Genomic DNA, 14,983 nt, shown 5'->3' with positions numbered 1-14,983 from the left:
CCACACATTTAAAAAAATTTACTAGTGGAACTGCTCTCCAAAGTAAGAGATAATTTAAAGATGATTGCTTCCTATCATTTGGAAAGCAAAGCAAGATAAAACAAAAACAAAACAAACCAACCTACCTTCAAAACTGCAAGACAAAATGAAAATATCACACACACAAAAACAACTTGTGAAATGAAAACAAAAATCAAGAAACATTAGTGAAGACATTTTAAGGAATTATTGACATTATGTCTCCAGTGGTTCAAAAGAACTTTCACCTATCATTAAAAAAGGGAATTCTTAAAAAAAAAAATCAACAATGGCAGTTCCCATTTGTAAGCATTTATGACAAAGAGCTGTTAACAATTTGCTCTGTCGTATGGAACAGGGGGCTGGATGAAGGCCGCTGCTGTCCTCCACTTACATCAGAGGTTCCAGAGACTTGGGTTTAATGAAGATGGCAATGGGATAGAGCTGGGCAACTTGTAACCGCTTGATAGCATTTCCTGATACGTCAAGTATACAGTGTTTGCCCTGGAAGAAAGAAAAGAAAAATATGGAGTTAATCCAGGAAGAATGATCATAATCAAACCAAAAGGAAAAAAAAAAGTAAGTATGTTTTAGAGGGAGGTAAAAGATACTGGATTTCAAATTTTGAAAAAGAATCACTGCAAAGCATAAACAAAAGTTGATATACAGGGTTATAACCAAATGTTTGCAATAATTTATATAAGCGTCTGTCACTGGGATAGATAATTTACTTGTGTTATTTCAGTTAACTTTATTTCCTTAAATAAATACCTGATGCTCTGCACAAGGAAGCTGTGTAGCCATATGTAATATGACTGAGTCCACCCTCATGAAACGCTCATAAACCATATTTGAAAACAACTGTCAAAAAGAAATTCCCAAATTGTCAAAGAAGAAATTCCCTACCTATGAGGTTCATATTATCAACTGCATTTTACAGAAGAAAAGACTAAGGCTTAAAAATACTAACTTGCCCAAAGTCTCAAACCCAAGTCTTATTGGTTGAAATAAATAGATACCTTATTGTCTCACCCTGACCAACGTTAAATCTGGAAGAATGGTAATGTTAGTTTAGAACAATCCCATAAACATTTGCTGAGTGTTTATATGCATCCTGCCTTCGATATGCTCAGTCTAGTATAAAGCAAGGACAGACACAAAGAGTTACCTTAAATATTTTATCTTAAATGTTGAGAGATAGGCTTGCATAGTGTCTAAATATCTTGTTTCTTAACAAATAAAAACCCTGTTACACTATAGCACACCTCATTTAACTTGCTTTCCACTGCAATGAGAGCTCAGAGCAAGGAGCTGCTTTATAAAGTATTTCTGGAAAAACAGACACATTTGCCTCACATCATATTCTGCCTCCTGGAGGGAAATGGCTTCATTGCCCCGAGGCTAAAGAGCTTTACAAAAGAAGAGAAAAAGCATACTATGCAAATAGAAACAGTCCTAAATCAATAAAAGGGGATAAAAACTCATCCATAATATCCATGTAAAAAGGAAGAGAGTCCAGTGAGTACTTGAGCTTTTATAGGAGAAACACACTAAGATGGCTCAAGCCTTTACCACTTAAATCAATTCCAAGTTTGCTATCTGTGAAATGCAGCAGTTATAATGAAATGTCTAAATGCAGTTTGATTATTCACTGGCCAGAACACTTCGCTATAACAAAGGTTGTGTCTACGAGAATAGATGCCATTATCCGGGAAGCTGACTCGAAACAGTATGATATAGCTCAAAGAAGCCAACTTTCCAGAGAGAAGAAAGCAGACCCACCTTCTTACTGTGTTCTCAGACAGACAGGAACATTTCTTGTTTAATCTTTTTAACCAATACATTAAAAGGAGGGGAAAAGGTTGTGTCAAATCAAATCAATCCAACAAATGTGATTGCCTCTTAACTCTTTTTTTTCTTCTATGAAATTGGTTCTGTGTTCATAGGAGATTAGGATCTTTCCTTAGGCAGATCTTAAAGGTACACTGAAGTGCTTTCCTGTCCTATTCTCTCTTGAACGTTCTTCTCATTTCCACGCCCTTGAAATCATCAGGAGGAGGGGAATCACAGCATCTACACCTCCTCTGAGTTAAAATATCTGCCAGCAACAGGCCAGGCAGTCCTCCCCATCTACCTACCCCTCCACCAGGAGGATCTCCAGTTTTCAGGGAGATGAAAAGTTAACTCTTGCTAACAAAAAGAATTGAGGACCCTGATCTAAACAACAAAGAAGAGTGACAAAGTTTTTAAAGTAAATTCAATGTTGTGGCCAAAGATAAATGAGTCAAGGACAAAGTGAATCTCCATAAGCTTCAAGCTGTTAATTGCCTTTAGGTTTATAAGCTCCCTTTCCTCCTCTCCCCGCCAGATCAGTCTTTATTGAGATTAGAATAAAGATTAATGATCTTGCTCTAAAGGGATTCTCTGCTTAGAGGTCTTAAAAGGAATATTTAATCAAAATTTACAACTGAAATCAGGAAAGAGTAATGACCAAAAAAATGCAGTTTGCCACCTGGGAACCTTCTTCAGGGGAGATGTAAGATGATTGGGGAACATACCCTTTCTGCTACAAATCTCACAGACTGCACACTGGTTCCATACAAGTTGTCATTGTACTGGCCAGCTTCTATAAACTTGTGCTCTTGGATGTCTTTCTCCATCTGTTCTCTGGAAATGACAAAGTGATAGTCTCTGCCATCCACCTCGTAGTCACGCTTTGGCCTCGTAGTATCTTTATAAAACAAAAAAGATGAAAATAAGGTAACTTTATACTCATAAACTTCCTTTATACACATATTTTTACACCCTCAGCATAGATATATAAAAATATGTAATATGAAGGACCATGACATAGTAGCAGGTCCCAGGCTTAGCCTCCCACTGTAAAGACTATAAAACTAGATAAAATATATGGAAATATATTTTCAGGCATCAGACAACAGGCAGTGTTGGGCTGTAATACTTAAGAGCAACACGAAGGGACTCCGCATTTACTCCATTTTCATTTCCAAATGGAGTGTCTAGAGGTCATGTAGTGCTAGGAGACTCTGAAGACTGTGCATTTGGTTGAGACGCCAGAAGGGCCGCATGTTATGAGGTTACTCTCGACTTACTCTAGATCCACCTTCACAAACCCTAAAACCAAGTCAAAACTGGAAGAAGCTGATTTGTCAGCAAATTATTACCTGCCAGAACAAAAATTTAATATTCTATAAAGGAAGATAACAAAATCCAGATGCCCAATAATGTAGCATCACTATGTCTAGCACATGATAAAAGATTATGGGACAAGCAAAGAAGTAAAATAATGTCTCATTAAAAAATGGACATGCAGTATAAATATATTCGGGGATTTAAAAAGATGTAAAATGAGATGGTCACAGTTAAGGAGGGACTAAAAGTCATCAACTCTAACCATAGATAGAAATGGTTAAACTTTTTGGTAAGAAGAGAAGGGAAAATAATTTAACATTATAAATAAAAAAAAAAAGTTAAGATAAACGTCACATGATATCACTTATATGTGGAATCTAAGAAATACAACAAACTAGTGAATGTAACAAAAAAGAAGCAAACTCACAGATACAGAAAACAAACTAGTGGTTATGGGGGGAGGGGCAATATTAGGGGTGAGGGGGTGGGAGGTACAAACTACTGGGTGTAAGATAGGCTCAAGGATGTATTGTACAACACTGGGAATATAGCCAATAATTTTGCAATAACTGTAAATGGAAAGTAATCTTTAAAAATTGTATTAAAAACAAAGAATACAGGAGGGAGTAAGACACATTCTATACCTGCATTGCTCAGTGTGGTCACCAGCAGCCCCATTCAAGAGCACTTAAAATGGGGCTGGTCCATACATGTACAATACACAGTGGATTTCCAAGACTTACTACCAAAAATTATGAAATACCTCAATAATTTTTATACTGATTACAACTGAAATGGTATTGTTCTGGATATATTGGGTTAAATATAATTTATCCTTAACATTAAAAAAATGTTAAAATATTTTTGATCTTTTACCCAGATATTCTTCCTAGAAATCCATCTTTAAAACTTATCAAAACTTTGGGGCTTCCCTGGTGGCGCAGTGGTTGAGAGTCCGCCTGCCGATGCGGGGGACGCAGGTTTGTGCCCCGGTCCGGGAAGATCCCACATGCCGCGGAGCGGCTGGGCCCATGAGCCATGGCCGGAGCCTCTGCTCCACAACGGGAGAGGCCACAACAGTGAGAGGCCCGTGTACCGCAAAAAAAAAAAAAAAAAAAAAAAAAAAAATTATCAAAACTGGATGAAGTTTTATCCTTAAAGATATTCACTACATTAATTTATAAATTATAAATAATTATAACACATAATTATAATTGTATTTGAGTTATAATTCGTAATATTGAAAAGTAGAGAAAACCCAAAATACCCATAAGTGAGAAAGTATTAATTGTGATATAATAATCATTTAAAAGTTATAAAATTTTAAATGATATTAAGCAAAAAATATCTATCTATCTATCTAATATGTGCCTAATCATGGGAGAAAATGCATGAAAAGAAAGAATAGGTAGAAATCTATGAAAATATTAGCAGTGATGTTACTTCTGGGTACCTTGTGGGATTCTGTATTTTTATTTTCTTGTTTAACTTTTTATCATTTTCCATGTTTTGTACAATGAACATGTATTGATTTTCATAAAATAGTGCTATTAATTAAAAAAAGAGAAAGAGGAGACTATGCAAGGTGGAGGGGAAGTAAAAATGGTGTTAAAGGATTTTTTTTCTTTCAAAAGTGGAGGAACAAGCTGGGAGCTGTGACGAATGGCCTAGGGTTTGACCTGATCATTTCTATCTGGAGTCTCTCTCAGGGTATGCTCTGTGACAAGGTCTCTTCCCAGAATCCTTGCTGGGAACAGTTTCATGAGATAGCACAGTCGTCCTAGTTCCCTCCTGCCCATGTACTGCACACATGCAATTCTTGCTATTCTTCTGTATTCCAGGAGACATTTGCAGTCTTGAAATGTAAAAGACACTTCAGAGCATAAAGCTTAAAAACTGCAGAGTGAGAAAGAAATATCTGTTGAGATCAGATTTAAGAGCTCGATGATCTAATAAATTAAAATTCCCTTGTGGGTTTGTCTATGTACACAGAAGGCCTCTATGTATTTTTATGTGACACAGTGGGAGTAGAGATGGAAGTGGTGAGTGGGTGGGTGGCGAATGGGAGGAAGGAGAGCAGATAGCTTCTTACAGGCATGTAGCCCTGAGTGTACCAGAGGGACCAGGGGACCTGATGATTGTCCATAATGACAAGAAAGCAGATTAAAGTTTGCAGTGGCCAGGAGAGTGGGTTAAAATTTTATAATCCTTCTTGTCTGCATCTTCCCAACTCCTGAGGCTGTGAAACACTTGGGAAAGGCTATTTTGTTTTGCAATGACACACGGCCCTAAGTCATCCTGAGGTGATTTTAATAGATGGCTTTGTTTCTGATCTCTTTTCTTGTAACTGAGGGTGATCATCAGTTAGATCCATTAAACCTGCCTTCACTGATTGAGCTCACTTTGTTGTTACAAAAAAACCTTGCAGGTCCTCCAAGCGTCACACAACCCAAACGATGTGTTTGCCTGAGCTGTTTTTCAGGAACTCAGAGTCAGCTGCGTCCAGTTCGAGCTTGAGCTGGTTAAGACCACCGACCCTCCAACTGGGCAAGTGCCAATGTCCACTTGGTGACCTGACATCAGGGGGTCCCAAACTCCACCCTCAGAACATGCTAATGCTGCGATTTTCTGAACATGCTTGCCATGAGGAAGCCTGTAGCTTACTTGCACCTGCACAGAATGACATTTACCTCACCTTTTTCTTATTTCCAATCACCCTTCCCCATGCTCCCCACACCTCAGACCGCCCTGCTCCTTCGTCCCACAAATATCCCGTTTCTCGCCTTCGAGGAGGCAGAGAGTCTGAGATTCGTTCTCCAGTCTCCTCACTTGGCTGCCTCGTGAATTAACCCTTTCTTTGTTGCAAACCTCGGCATCTCAGTGAACCTGGTTCGGTAATGTTATTCTATGGGAAAAGATACTTCAGTGGCATTTCCATCAATCAATAAGAACATACCGATGCCTATCAATAATCCTATGCTATTTTATTTATTAAAAAATATATATATTATTTATTTATTTATTTTTGGCTGTATCGGGTCTTAGCTGCAGCATGCAGGATCTTTCGTTGCAGCGCGTGGGCTCTTTGCTGTAGTGCGTGGGCTTCTCTCGAGTTGTGGCCTGCAGGTTTTTCTCTTCTCTGGTTGTGGTGCGCAGGCTCCAGGGTGCGTGGGCTCTGTAGTTTGTGGCATGTGGGCTCTAGGTGAGGCACGCAGGCTTAGTTGCCCCGTGGCATGTGGAATCTTAGTTCCCTGACCAGGGATGGAACCCGCATCCCCTGCATCGTAAGGCGGATTCATTACCACTGGACCACCAGGGAGGTCCCTTTTTAAAAATAAACAAACCTACGCTATTTTAAATGCTATGGGAGATACAAAGAAAGGATTCATCCTGCCCTCTAGGGGACCACATCATTTACTCACTAAATAGAGAACAACACATGGCAGCGTAGATGAAACGTGTTCGGTGGGGAAAATTAAATGAGATGCCTGGAAACTAGGTAACTGATGGTATCTGAATCACTGGAGAGACTACTGGAGGAACAGAATTACATTTTATCATCTCAAAAGGAGACAAGCTTTGTTTAGATACTTACGAGGCACACAGGAGCCAAATTTGTCAGGGAATTCAGATATCAAGTCATCATTGATCCGATCCTTCATGGGGCCCAGGATAATCACTGGCCGGGTATAGTTTACTGCAGAAATGGAAAGGAAGATGCAGATGAGGAGAAAGACTTGGAAACCACTGTGCTCTTAAGGCAAAACTGCCAAACGCCAAGAACTGGTAAGGGTATTACTTCGGTGGATAAACTGCCCATATAGCCCTGCATAAGGAAATTGATGTTTAACACAGTGTGTTGGCTGAGTCTACTTTCTGGAATTTATCTACTTTCTGGAATGTTTAATACCCAGTGTGTTGGCTGAGTCTACTTTCTGCAGGGAAAAACAACTGCAGTGTCTGTCAACGAAAAGAAACATTTGGAGAGGTTTTGCTTACTCTACAGTTATGCCTACACAATGTCAAAACAACTACTGAATTTAGTCAATTGAATGGGAGAAAAAGTAGCTATTTGACCATTGTTTAGGCAATGGCTTTAAAAAGTAATCATCTGCAGTAATGACACCTTATGTTTTGTTTTTTGGGGTTTTTTTGCGGTACGCGGGCCTCTCCCGTTGCGGACCACAGGCTCCGGACGCGCAGGCTCAGCGGCCATGGCTCACGGGCCCAGCCGCTCCGCGGCATGTGGGATCTTCCCAGACCGGGGCACGAACCGGTGTCCCCTGCATCGGCAGGCGACTCTCAACCACTGCGCCACCAGGGAAGCCCACACCTTATGTTTTTATAATTTCTTTTCCTTAGCTCAAAATACTCTCCATACTCTGCTTGGATTTTCCCAATTCCTTTGTAATCATGGGGTTACAAGGAACTCTAAAGTTCATTTGGTACAATTCCTCCTCTGATGCCATTAGCCTCTGTATAAATTCCTCCCAGGCTTCGGAGCAGCCTAGAAGGTAGCTTATACCTTACAACAGGTCTGCTAAAAAGCCCTTCTTTTTTTTGCGGTACGCAGGCCTCTCACTGTTGTGGCCTCTCCCATTGCGGAGCACAGGCTCCAGACGCGCAGGCTCAGCGGCCATGGCTCACGGGCCCAGCCGCTCCGTGGCATGTGGGATCTTCCCAGACCGGGGCACGAACCCGTGTCCCCCGCATCGGCAGGCAGACTCTCAACCACTGCACCACCAGGGAAGCCCTAAAAAGCCCTTCTTAATACTGAGCGGATGTCAATCTGCATGGAGATTTTATGCATCGATCCTGCAGGTGGGGCTCTTTATGATTTGGATGTGCTCTCTCCCATCTGGAGGGCAGTTCCATTCTCTTGGGAGTGGTCATTGCCCACATTCAGCAGGGAAGCTGTTTGCTTGGTCACAGGGCCAAAGAGAGAGCACGGTCTGGCCTGGGAACTGCTGACTATTAAGGAGTTTATTTTCCTTGGTCCTTCACTCTTTCCCTTCTGTAATGGTGTCAATCAGGAACCAAAGCATGCTAGGAAACTTACTTTCCTGTCTCGTGACAGGCTCATAAGAAAGAATGAAGTCTTCTTGTCCCCCTGAGAAGAGAAAAAAGGAAAATTACGGTGGACTAACAACCAATCACAAACCACAGCTACAAGTCCTGCTCTGCAACCCAGGAAACAGACCCACTTCAGGGTTAATTTCCCCGCTCTCTCCCTCCTTGAACTATTCCCCAAATCCCTTCACCCCCATAAAGCTGTTTAGCAGTATTACAGTGTCAGGTGATCGAAGGTCATAAGTCTAAGGAACAACTGGAGGCTGGCCGTCTAAGAGACCGCCTTCCGTCTGACACTGAGAAATGCAGCACTATGGCCTCATATCCAGCATTCCTACTTAAAAGGAACCCACTGAGTTCAAGGAGAGGGTCCTTCCAATAGTTTACTGCTACATTACCAGCATTTCTGGACCTTTTATTTCATCTTCCATTTTATTTCCCAAAGAAGAACATTCAAAAGCAAATGTCTGCTTGTTTCATTTACGAGACAAAAACTTCATCAGCACACACTACAGGGCTCGGAGGATTTTACTCTGTTAATTCATCAAGAAAACGCTGGGTCAATTAAGAAGATAAAAAAATTGAGGAGGACCCTATATCACTGGTTCTAATTGCTGCTAAATCTAGCCTTGAAACTTTGAAAAGAGAAGTAAGGAAGACAATGTAGCATAAGGGTCGGCCCCCTCCAGTGTCATTTGCTATAAGCCTTCTGATTCACGATGAGCCTCAAGTCAACACATAACCATGAAAAGTAAATTGGTTTCATCTATTTTGCCCAGTTGATGAACTAGGCACGAGATTAGTCTGATTCAGCTGCAAACCCCGAAGGCTCTATTCTTTTATTTGCATAGGCCCAGGACCAACTATCTTTTGGTGGGGAAATTGTTCAGGGCTGTTGAAAAGGGCTTTTTGTATGCTTTTCTATAGAGGAGGAGTGTAATATGAGGTACTGTTTCCTGAAACCAAAGGGCAATGAGTCTCACTGCTTTATCTCCTCATAGCCCCTGAAACACATTCACAGTCTGTCAAAGCCATGTGCTTCAGAAGTCTCAGCCTCGGGTGAGTTAATTTCATAAAAGAAGTTAGTATTAGACAGTTTTGATAATGACAACTGATTTTGGGAAATTAGGCGATATATGGGTAAAGCTGTGAATTACAGCTCTCTTCCCTGGGGTGGGGGTGGGGAGGGTAGTGAGGGTGTCACTTTTTCAAGTGTGAGAAATGGCCCCAGGCCTATGCCACATCTTACCTCAAGCAGGGTCCACTCTTAGAATGGCACCACTAGGCTACTTCCTAAAGTCACGGAGAATAGGCATTGGTGCTTCTTCTAAGTGGAACCTACTCATGGCTGCTCCAGAAGTGTTCAGGGGACCTTCCCACATCAGGGCAGGGGTTTGGTATGTGAGGAATCAGATTCATGACTTTTTTTTTTTATTATTCAGGAAAAAGTGATTCCCTTTAAAAAAAAAAACGAAACGACTAAAATTTACAGAGGCTGGGCCAAAAAATAATAAAGGTGATTGATTGCTAAGCTCTAGTTATATAAAGGCTAAGATATGCAGAGGTCATAGGAATTCAGAGGATGAGTGTAAAAACGGTTGGGGAAAAAAGCATAGCTTTAGAGACAGAAGCATGGTAGACTAACACTGCAATGTTAGACTAACGTCCAGAGAAATCTCCAGGGAACGAATAATATGTGGTAGGAGAATCCTGACCATGGGATAGATAACAGAGGTTTTAAATATCAGGTGATACTTATGCCTCTGCACCAGACTGGGAATCCCATACCACAGTCACCACTGTGTCCCCAGTACTTAACATAAAGAAAGAGGACAATGAATTTGCATTCTAATTCTAGTGGTAGGAGACAGGATGAGAAAAGAAGCCAAAGACAGGTTCTACTTTGTGTTTCTGTCTATATGCTTTCATTTTGGGAAGTGTGGTTTTCTCTAAATAAATAGAACACCTCGTGTTCCCATGGGAATCTCTTTACAATGGCCTTGCAAATCATTCTGATGGGACATTCTAAAGGCAAACCTTAAATAAAATATTTGGTGTCAGTAACTACAATGTGTGATTCAGAAAACTAGGACAAAACAACATAGCTTTGATTGACTTTGTTAGAACAGAGTTCTGTAGTTCTTCATTTATCCATTGCTTTTTGGTTTACTTCTAACCTACAGAAAGCACTGGTTCTTGTTCCGAGCAGTAAGACTGGCAGACAGCAGTGACAGCATCCCTTATGTCAAGGCCCATCCCAATTTTGAAGACCCTGTGACAATCAGGCACTATGTAAGGAAGCCTGCAGGGATGCTATGGCAGCTGGTATTACATAACAACTGTGAACTCTGCACCTGAAACCAATTTTCACTTTCATGTTCAAGAATGAAAAGCCCTAGGGGTAGTGGGAGGGAGAGTAGAGGGGGAGAAATAATAAAGCCACAGCAATGAAAGATAATTCATGTCTGCATAGCACTTTACAGGCTATAAAAGGCTTTCACAGCCATTGCCTCCTATTTTTCACAGCCATTTATTTTGAGGTAGGTGCTCTGATGATCTCCACCTTACAGATGAAGAAGCTGAGGCTCAGAGACGGGGCCTGTTTCCTCAGTTAGTAAGTAGTAGAGTCAACATTCAAAACTATACCTTTTTTGACTCCTTGTTGAGTATATGGCACTGTCTCAAAAAGGCCAGAGATGTAGAATTCTCTGTGGAGGCTGGGATATAGGGGCAGAACTTACAAATGAACAAACGGTGGGTGGCAGAGAAAGGAGCTGAACCTGGGTCAGCGTCACTGACAGGGCATAAGGTGCTCCATCTGCAAACGCCAACTCTTTTTTTTTTTTAAATGCTGCTGTGTCATCTCCATAAAATCGTCATCCTTAGTAGTTTTTCTATCTTTTGCTCAGGAGGTGTCGGCACTCAGAAATAACAGCCGACACAAGGGTATGAACAATTACTTGGTCTTGTTTTGGCAACTGCATGGCTGGAAAGGGGAGAGCGGCACAGTACTGGGGGTGGACGCCTGTGGTTGGCAGAGACTTGGCAGACACCGTTGTAACCAACTCCACGAACACCATCTTTAAACTGGAAGCAAGTCACAGTAAGAGGGATTTGGAGTAAGACCCAAATATGCCCTCATGATAAGGAAAAACAAGTTGTTCTTTTTTAGAACTTTTTCAAAACTAGAAAAGAGAGAGGAGGGAAGTGAAGACCAGTGGCAGGACATTAAATGTTCTAAATGTAGTGTTTAGTGTCTGCACTGGATAACTTATGAAGAATTAACTGGGTTCCTAGAGCCACAGAATGTTAGCGATGAGAAAGGGTTTGGAGTTCATGTGGTTTACAGATGGAAAGTCTGTAGCACATGATGACGTCACTCCCCCTTCCGAACGCTCGACATGCATCACAAATCTATCATTGCCCGAATTACTGCTGAGCCTCACTTGGTCTCAATACTTTTCAATACGATTCTTCAGGCAGCTACTACCAGTTGGTCAAAGGGCAATCTTGATTAAAATCTGTTTCTTATATCTCTGTTCTAATCCAAGCTAGTCATTTTACATAGGAGAGAACTGAGGTTCAAAAACGTTCAGGGATTTCTTCAAGGTCCCATGGTGAATTAGTGATTCAGTGTCTTCAAAGGATCTTCAGAAGATCTGTTACTATACACAGTGCCCTGAAAATCAGGCTTAGTACATAGTTAATGCTATATAAATATTGCTGCTTGTATTAACTTGATAGGTAGTATGAAATGGTTGAAATGTACTAGATAAAACATGAAGAGGCTTGGATTACAAACTATAGGGAAGAGTGGAAATGTGTAAGTTTCAGAATTAAACTATCCTGACTGGACCTGCAGTGCCATCATATTAGTGAGGTGTAGCGCTCTTTGGAACTTCAGCTTCCTCATCTGTGAAACGGGGTATTAATATAAGGTATATCTCATAATTTTGTTGCAGAAATCAAATGAGATAATAATAGATGTAATAAAATTGCTTTGTAAGGACTAAAGAACTAGAGGAAATGTAAGGGCAAAACTTGAGAAGAGTGGAGAAAGGAGACGAATACGGGCACCATTTTGACTGATTCCAGAGGGAAAGTCTGGGGTCTCCTCACTTCAGTATCTCAATTTCACTCAGATCATTTCTTCAAGATCCTTGTTTTGAAAATCCTACTTAACTGATGAGCACCAATGGGTTAGGAGGATAATCATCAGCTCCCCCAAACCCATAATGACATAAAGAGCTTCACTGGGCTTTAAGGAAGGCAGGTCTTCAGCTTGTAGAGATTTGCAAGGTTTGAGATGGCATCTTGCATAATTAGACAATGTGCATTGTGACTAACTGCATTTTAGCTGGTGCTCAATATACTTGGACTTCGGAAAAAGTAATTATTCTATAATTCTTGAGATGGTGCAGCAAAGGTCTGAGCTACTTATTAGAAACTGAGGTTAGTGTAAATTCATGTGTATGTGTGTGTATCTCAGAAAATAAATGAGGCTTTCAAGTAAGGTTGGCACAATCTGTAACTCCAGAATGCAGTGTGAATGGTGCCCTCTGGAGCTGTGAAACACACGGGCCTGGGCTCTTCTTTCTAACCACTGACTATTATTTTAGCCATTTTGTCCCTGAGTGGACATGGAATGGTCCTAAGAGTAAAAGATAACACCTGAACATTAGTGAAAAGAGGTCTTTTTTTGTATTTGTCTATACTGCTATCCACAAAACATAGAAGTTAGTCATAACTACAGCAAAAGCCAGGAATTCAGTAGAAAACTCCAGCCTGGTTTGATTTCAAAATGGCACTTTCATGAAACCGTGTCTGTCCCAAGCCTCTGTCTTTTGTCACGCCACTGCCCTTCCTAGAACGCTTCTTCTTCAACTTACTGAGCTGGCAAGTGCCTCATCGTTCCAAAGCTCAGCTCAAAGGCCCCTTCCTCTTTGAAATCATCTCTGAAGCCCCACTATTCTTGGGCCAGACTTTTATTCTAGAAACAGCCACACTCTGTGCTTTTTTAATGTATTGATCTCTCTCTCCCTCTCTCCCTACACGTGTGCTGAGTTCCAGAGTTCATTGAGATTCATACTGGGTATTAAGGTGCCTGTGAGAGAGCATGACATAGAGCGGATGATGAATGAACTAAAGAATATTCCTGTGTTATTCCTCATATTTCTATCCTGGAGAAAGAAATATCCTTTTTTCCCTTCTAAGCTATGACAAAGGCTCTTCCTACTTTTGTTCATTTGTAAAGGAAACAATTTGAATGGCTAACCTTCTGTATTCTCAGATGAGACCCAAGCCAATAGAGATTATTAGACTCCACATTTTCTCTAGTAACATCCTAGAGTCCAGTTCCAACTCTTCTCTCTTCTCATAGATAATTCAAGCTGTTTGCAAGTGTTTCCTTTATTCACTCAATAAACATTTATGTGTACTTACTATTTGAGGGTGAAAAGAATTATTGATTTCATCTTGGAGCATTGCAATCAAAAACCTGTCAAACAGCTGAAAGCCCTGGTGCAATTTTTATAACTTAATGATTCTGGGAAGAACATTCCCGTCTCTGAAGGAGAAGAGAGGGGCTTCTGAAATACTCTAAAAAATGATTTCTGAAGAGAAAGGTAGTTCCTATATACTTTCCATAAAAGGGATTGAAAGAACAAGATTTGATGTTTTTCCTTTCTCTACCTGTATCTACAGGATGGAAGCACAACACTTAAAAACTGAAAACTGATGCCAAAGAAATTAGGGTCAAGGGTCTCCACGAATCCCAACAAATAAGTTGTATTTTCCTTATACTAAATTGAGGGTACTTCAGGCGCAGGGAAGATAATCTTTGGTCACTTCTTAACCAGCCAGGTTTCTTTGTTTTAAAACCAAATGAAGAGATGGGGGAAGGCAAATACTTTCCCAACTTGGGATAATCATAAAAGTATAAAAGTAGGAAGAATGTACAAATGTTAAAGATCACGTTAAGAACAAGAATACTTTAATTCCTTTCATCAGCAGGACTTCTTCTGTTGAGGAAGGAAATGAGGGGGTTCTAACGTTATTTGGTTGATCAAAGGCATCTCATTACAACTCTTCTTCATTTCGTTCTGTGGTGTGTTTCATCTTCCTCCTCCATCTGTCATCTTTCCTCTTTTGTGCTTTTTTTTCTATTTTTCTACCAATCTGATTATCCAAAGCCTTTCTCAAGATCCAGATTGAATTTGTCACACTTCCAGAACACTATTTGATGTTCCACCTCAAAAAAGGCATGGTTTTGTAAATTACCATGCTGTAATGGAAAAAAACAAAAATAAAAGCTATTCTATTCTTCTCTTGTTTTCAATTAATACAAGCAAAAAGACAAAAAACAAAAACAAAACTAAAAAAACCCCAAAACAGAAACCTCCAACCAATTTCTATCTTGGTAGCTGAGGGTCATATGTATTGGGCCTGCCATTTTCTAATATCCTCAGCAATTGCTTTTTGAGTAACCCATTTCATTAAGGCGTATAAATAAACATTACAGAAATTGTAAGGATCCCAGTAATAACATGTACCTATGTTAGTCACCAAAAACCTGTAAGTGGTAAGAAACCACAAGAACAGATAAAAAGGATGTGCTTGGCATTTGGTGAATATTTTTATATCACTAAGCAAATGGCTTGAGGTGACCAAACAAACACCAGAAATAAGTTTTAAATAGTTACCTACCTTTTCACTTAAGCTTTCTGATCCAAGATTTGTTCAC

At 40.3% G+C, this 14,983-nt stretch overlaps 1 protein-coding gene across 11 annotated transcripts in view; it reads right to left on the bottom strand.

The window, feature by feature from the left end:
- The window catches only part of DLG2 (discs large MAGUK scaffold protein 2), a 2,048,212-nt gene that overhangs the window by 6,604 nt on the left and 2,026,625 nt on the right, over nucleotides 1–14,983 (bottom strand). For 10 of the 11 annotated variants that reach the window (XM_032641314.1, XM_032641323.1, XM_032641315.1 and 7 more), the window contains 4 exons: nucleotides 8,231–8,281; nucleotides 6,767–6,868; nucleotides 2,577–2,749; nucleotides 413–522 (listed from right to left, as the gene is read on the bottom strand). In XM_032641314.1, coding sequence (XP_032497205.1) covers nucleotides 413–522; nucleotides 2,577–2,749; nucleotides 6,767–6,868; nucleotides 8,231–8,281 — 436 coding nt within the window. The remainder of the gene's footprint in view (nucleotides 1–412; nucleotides 523–2,576; nucleotides 2,750–6,766; nucleotides 6,869–8,230; nucleotides 8,282–14,983) is intronic. The other variant, XM_032641317.1, reaches the window with a different exon arrangement.

This window comes from Phocoena sinus, chromosome 8 (genome assembly GCF_008692025.1).
Source record: "Phocoena sinus isolate mPhoSin1 chromosome 8, mPhoSin1.pri, whole genome shotgun sequence".
Lineage (NCBI taxonomy): Eukaryota > Metazoa > Chordata > Mammalia > Artiodactyla > Phocoenidae > Phocoena > Phocoena sinus.
This window is presented reverse-complemented; position numbering and strand designations above follow the sequence as displayed.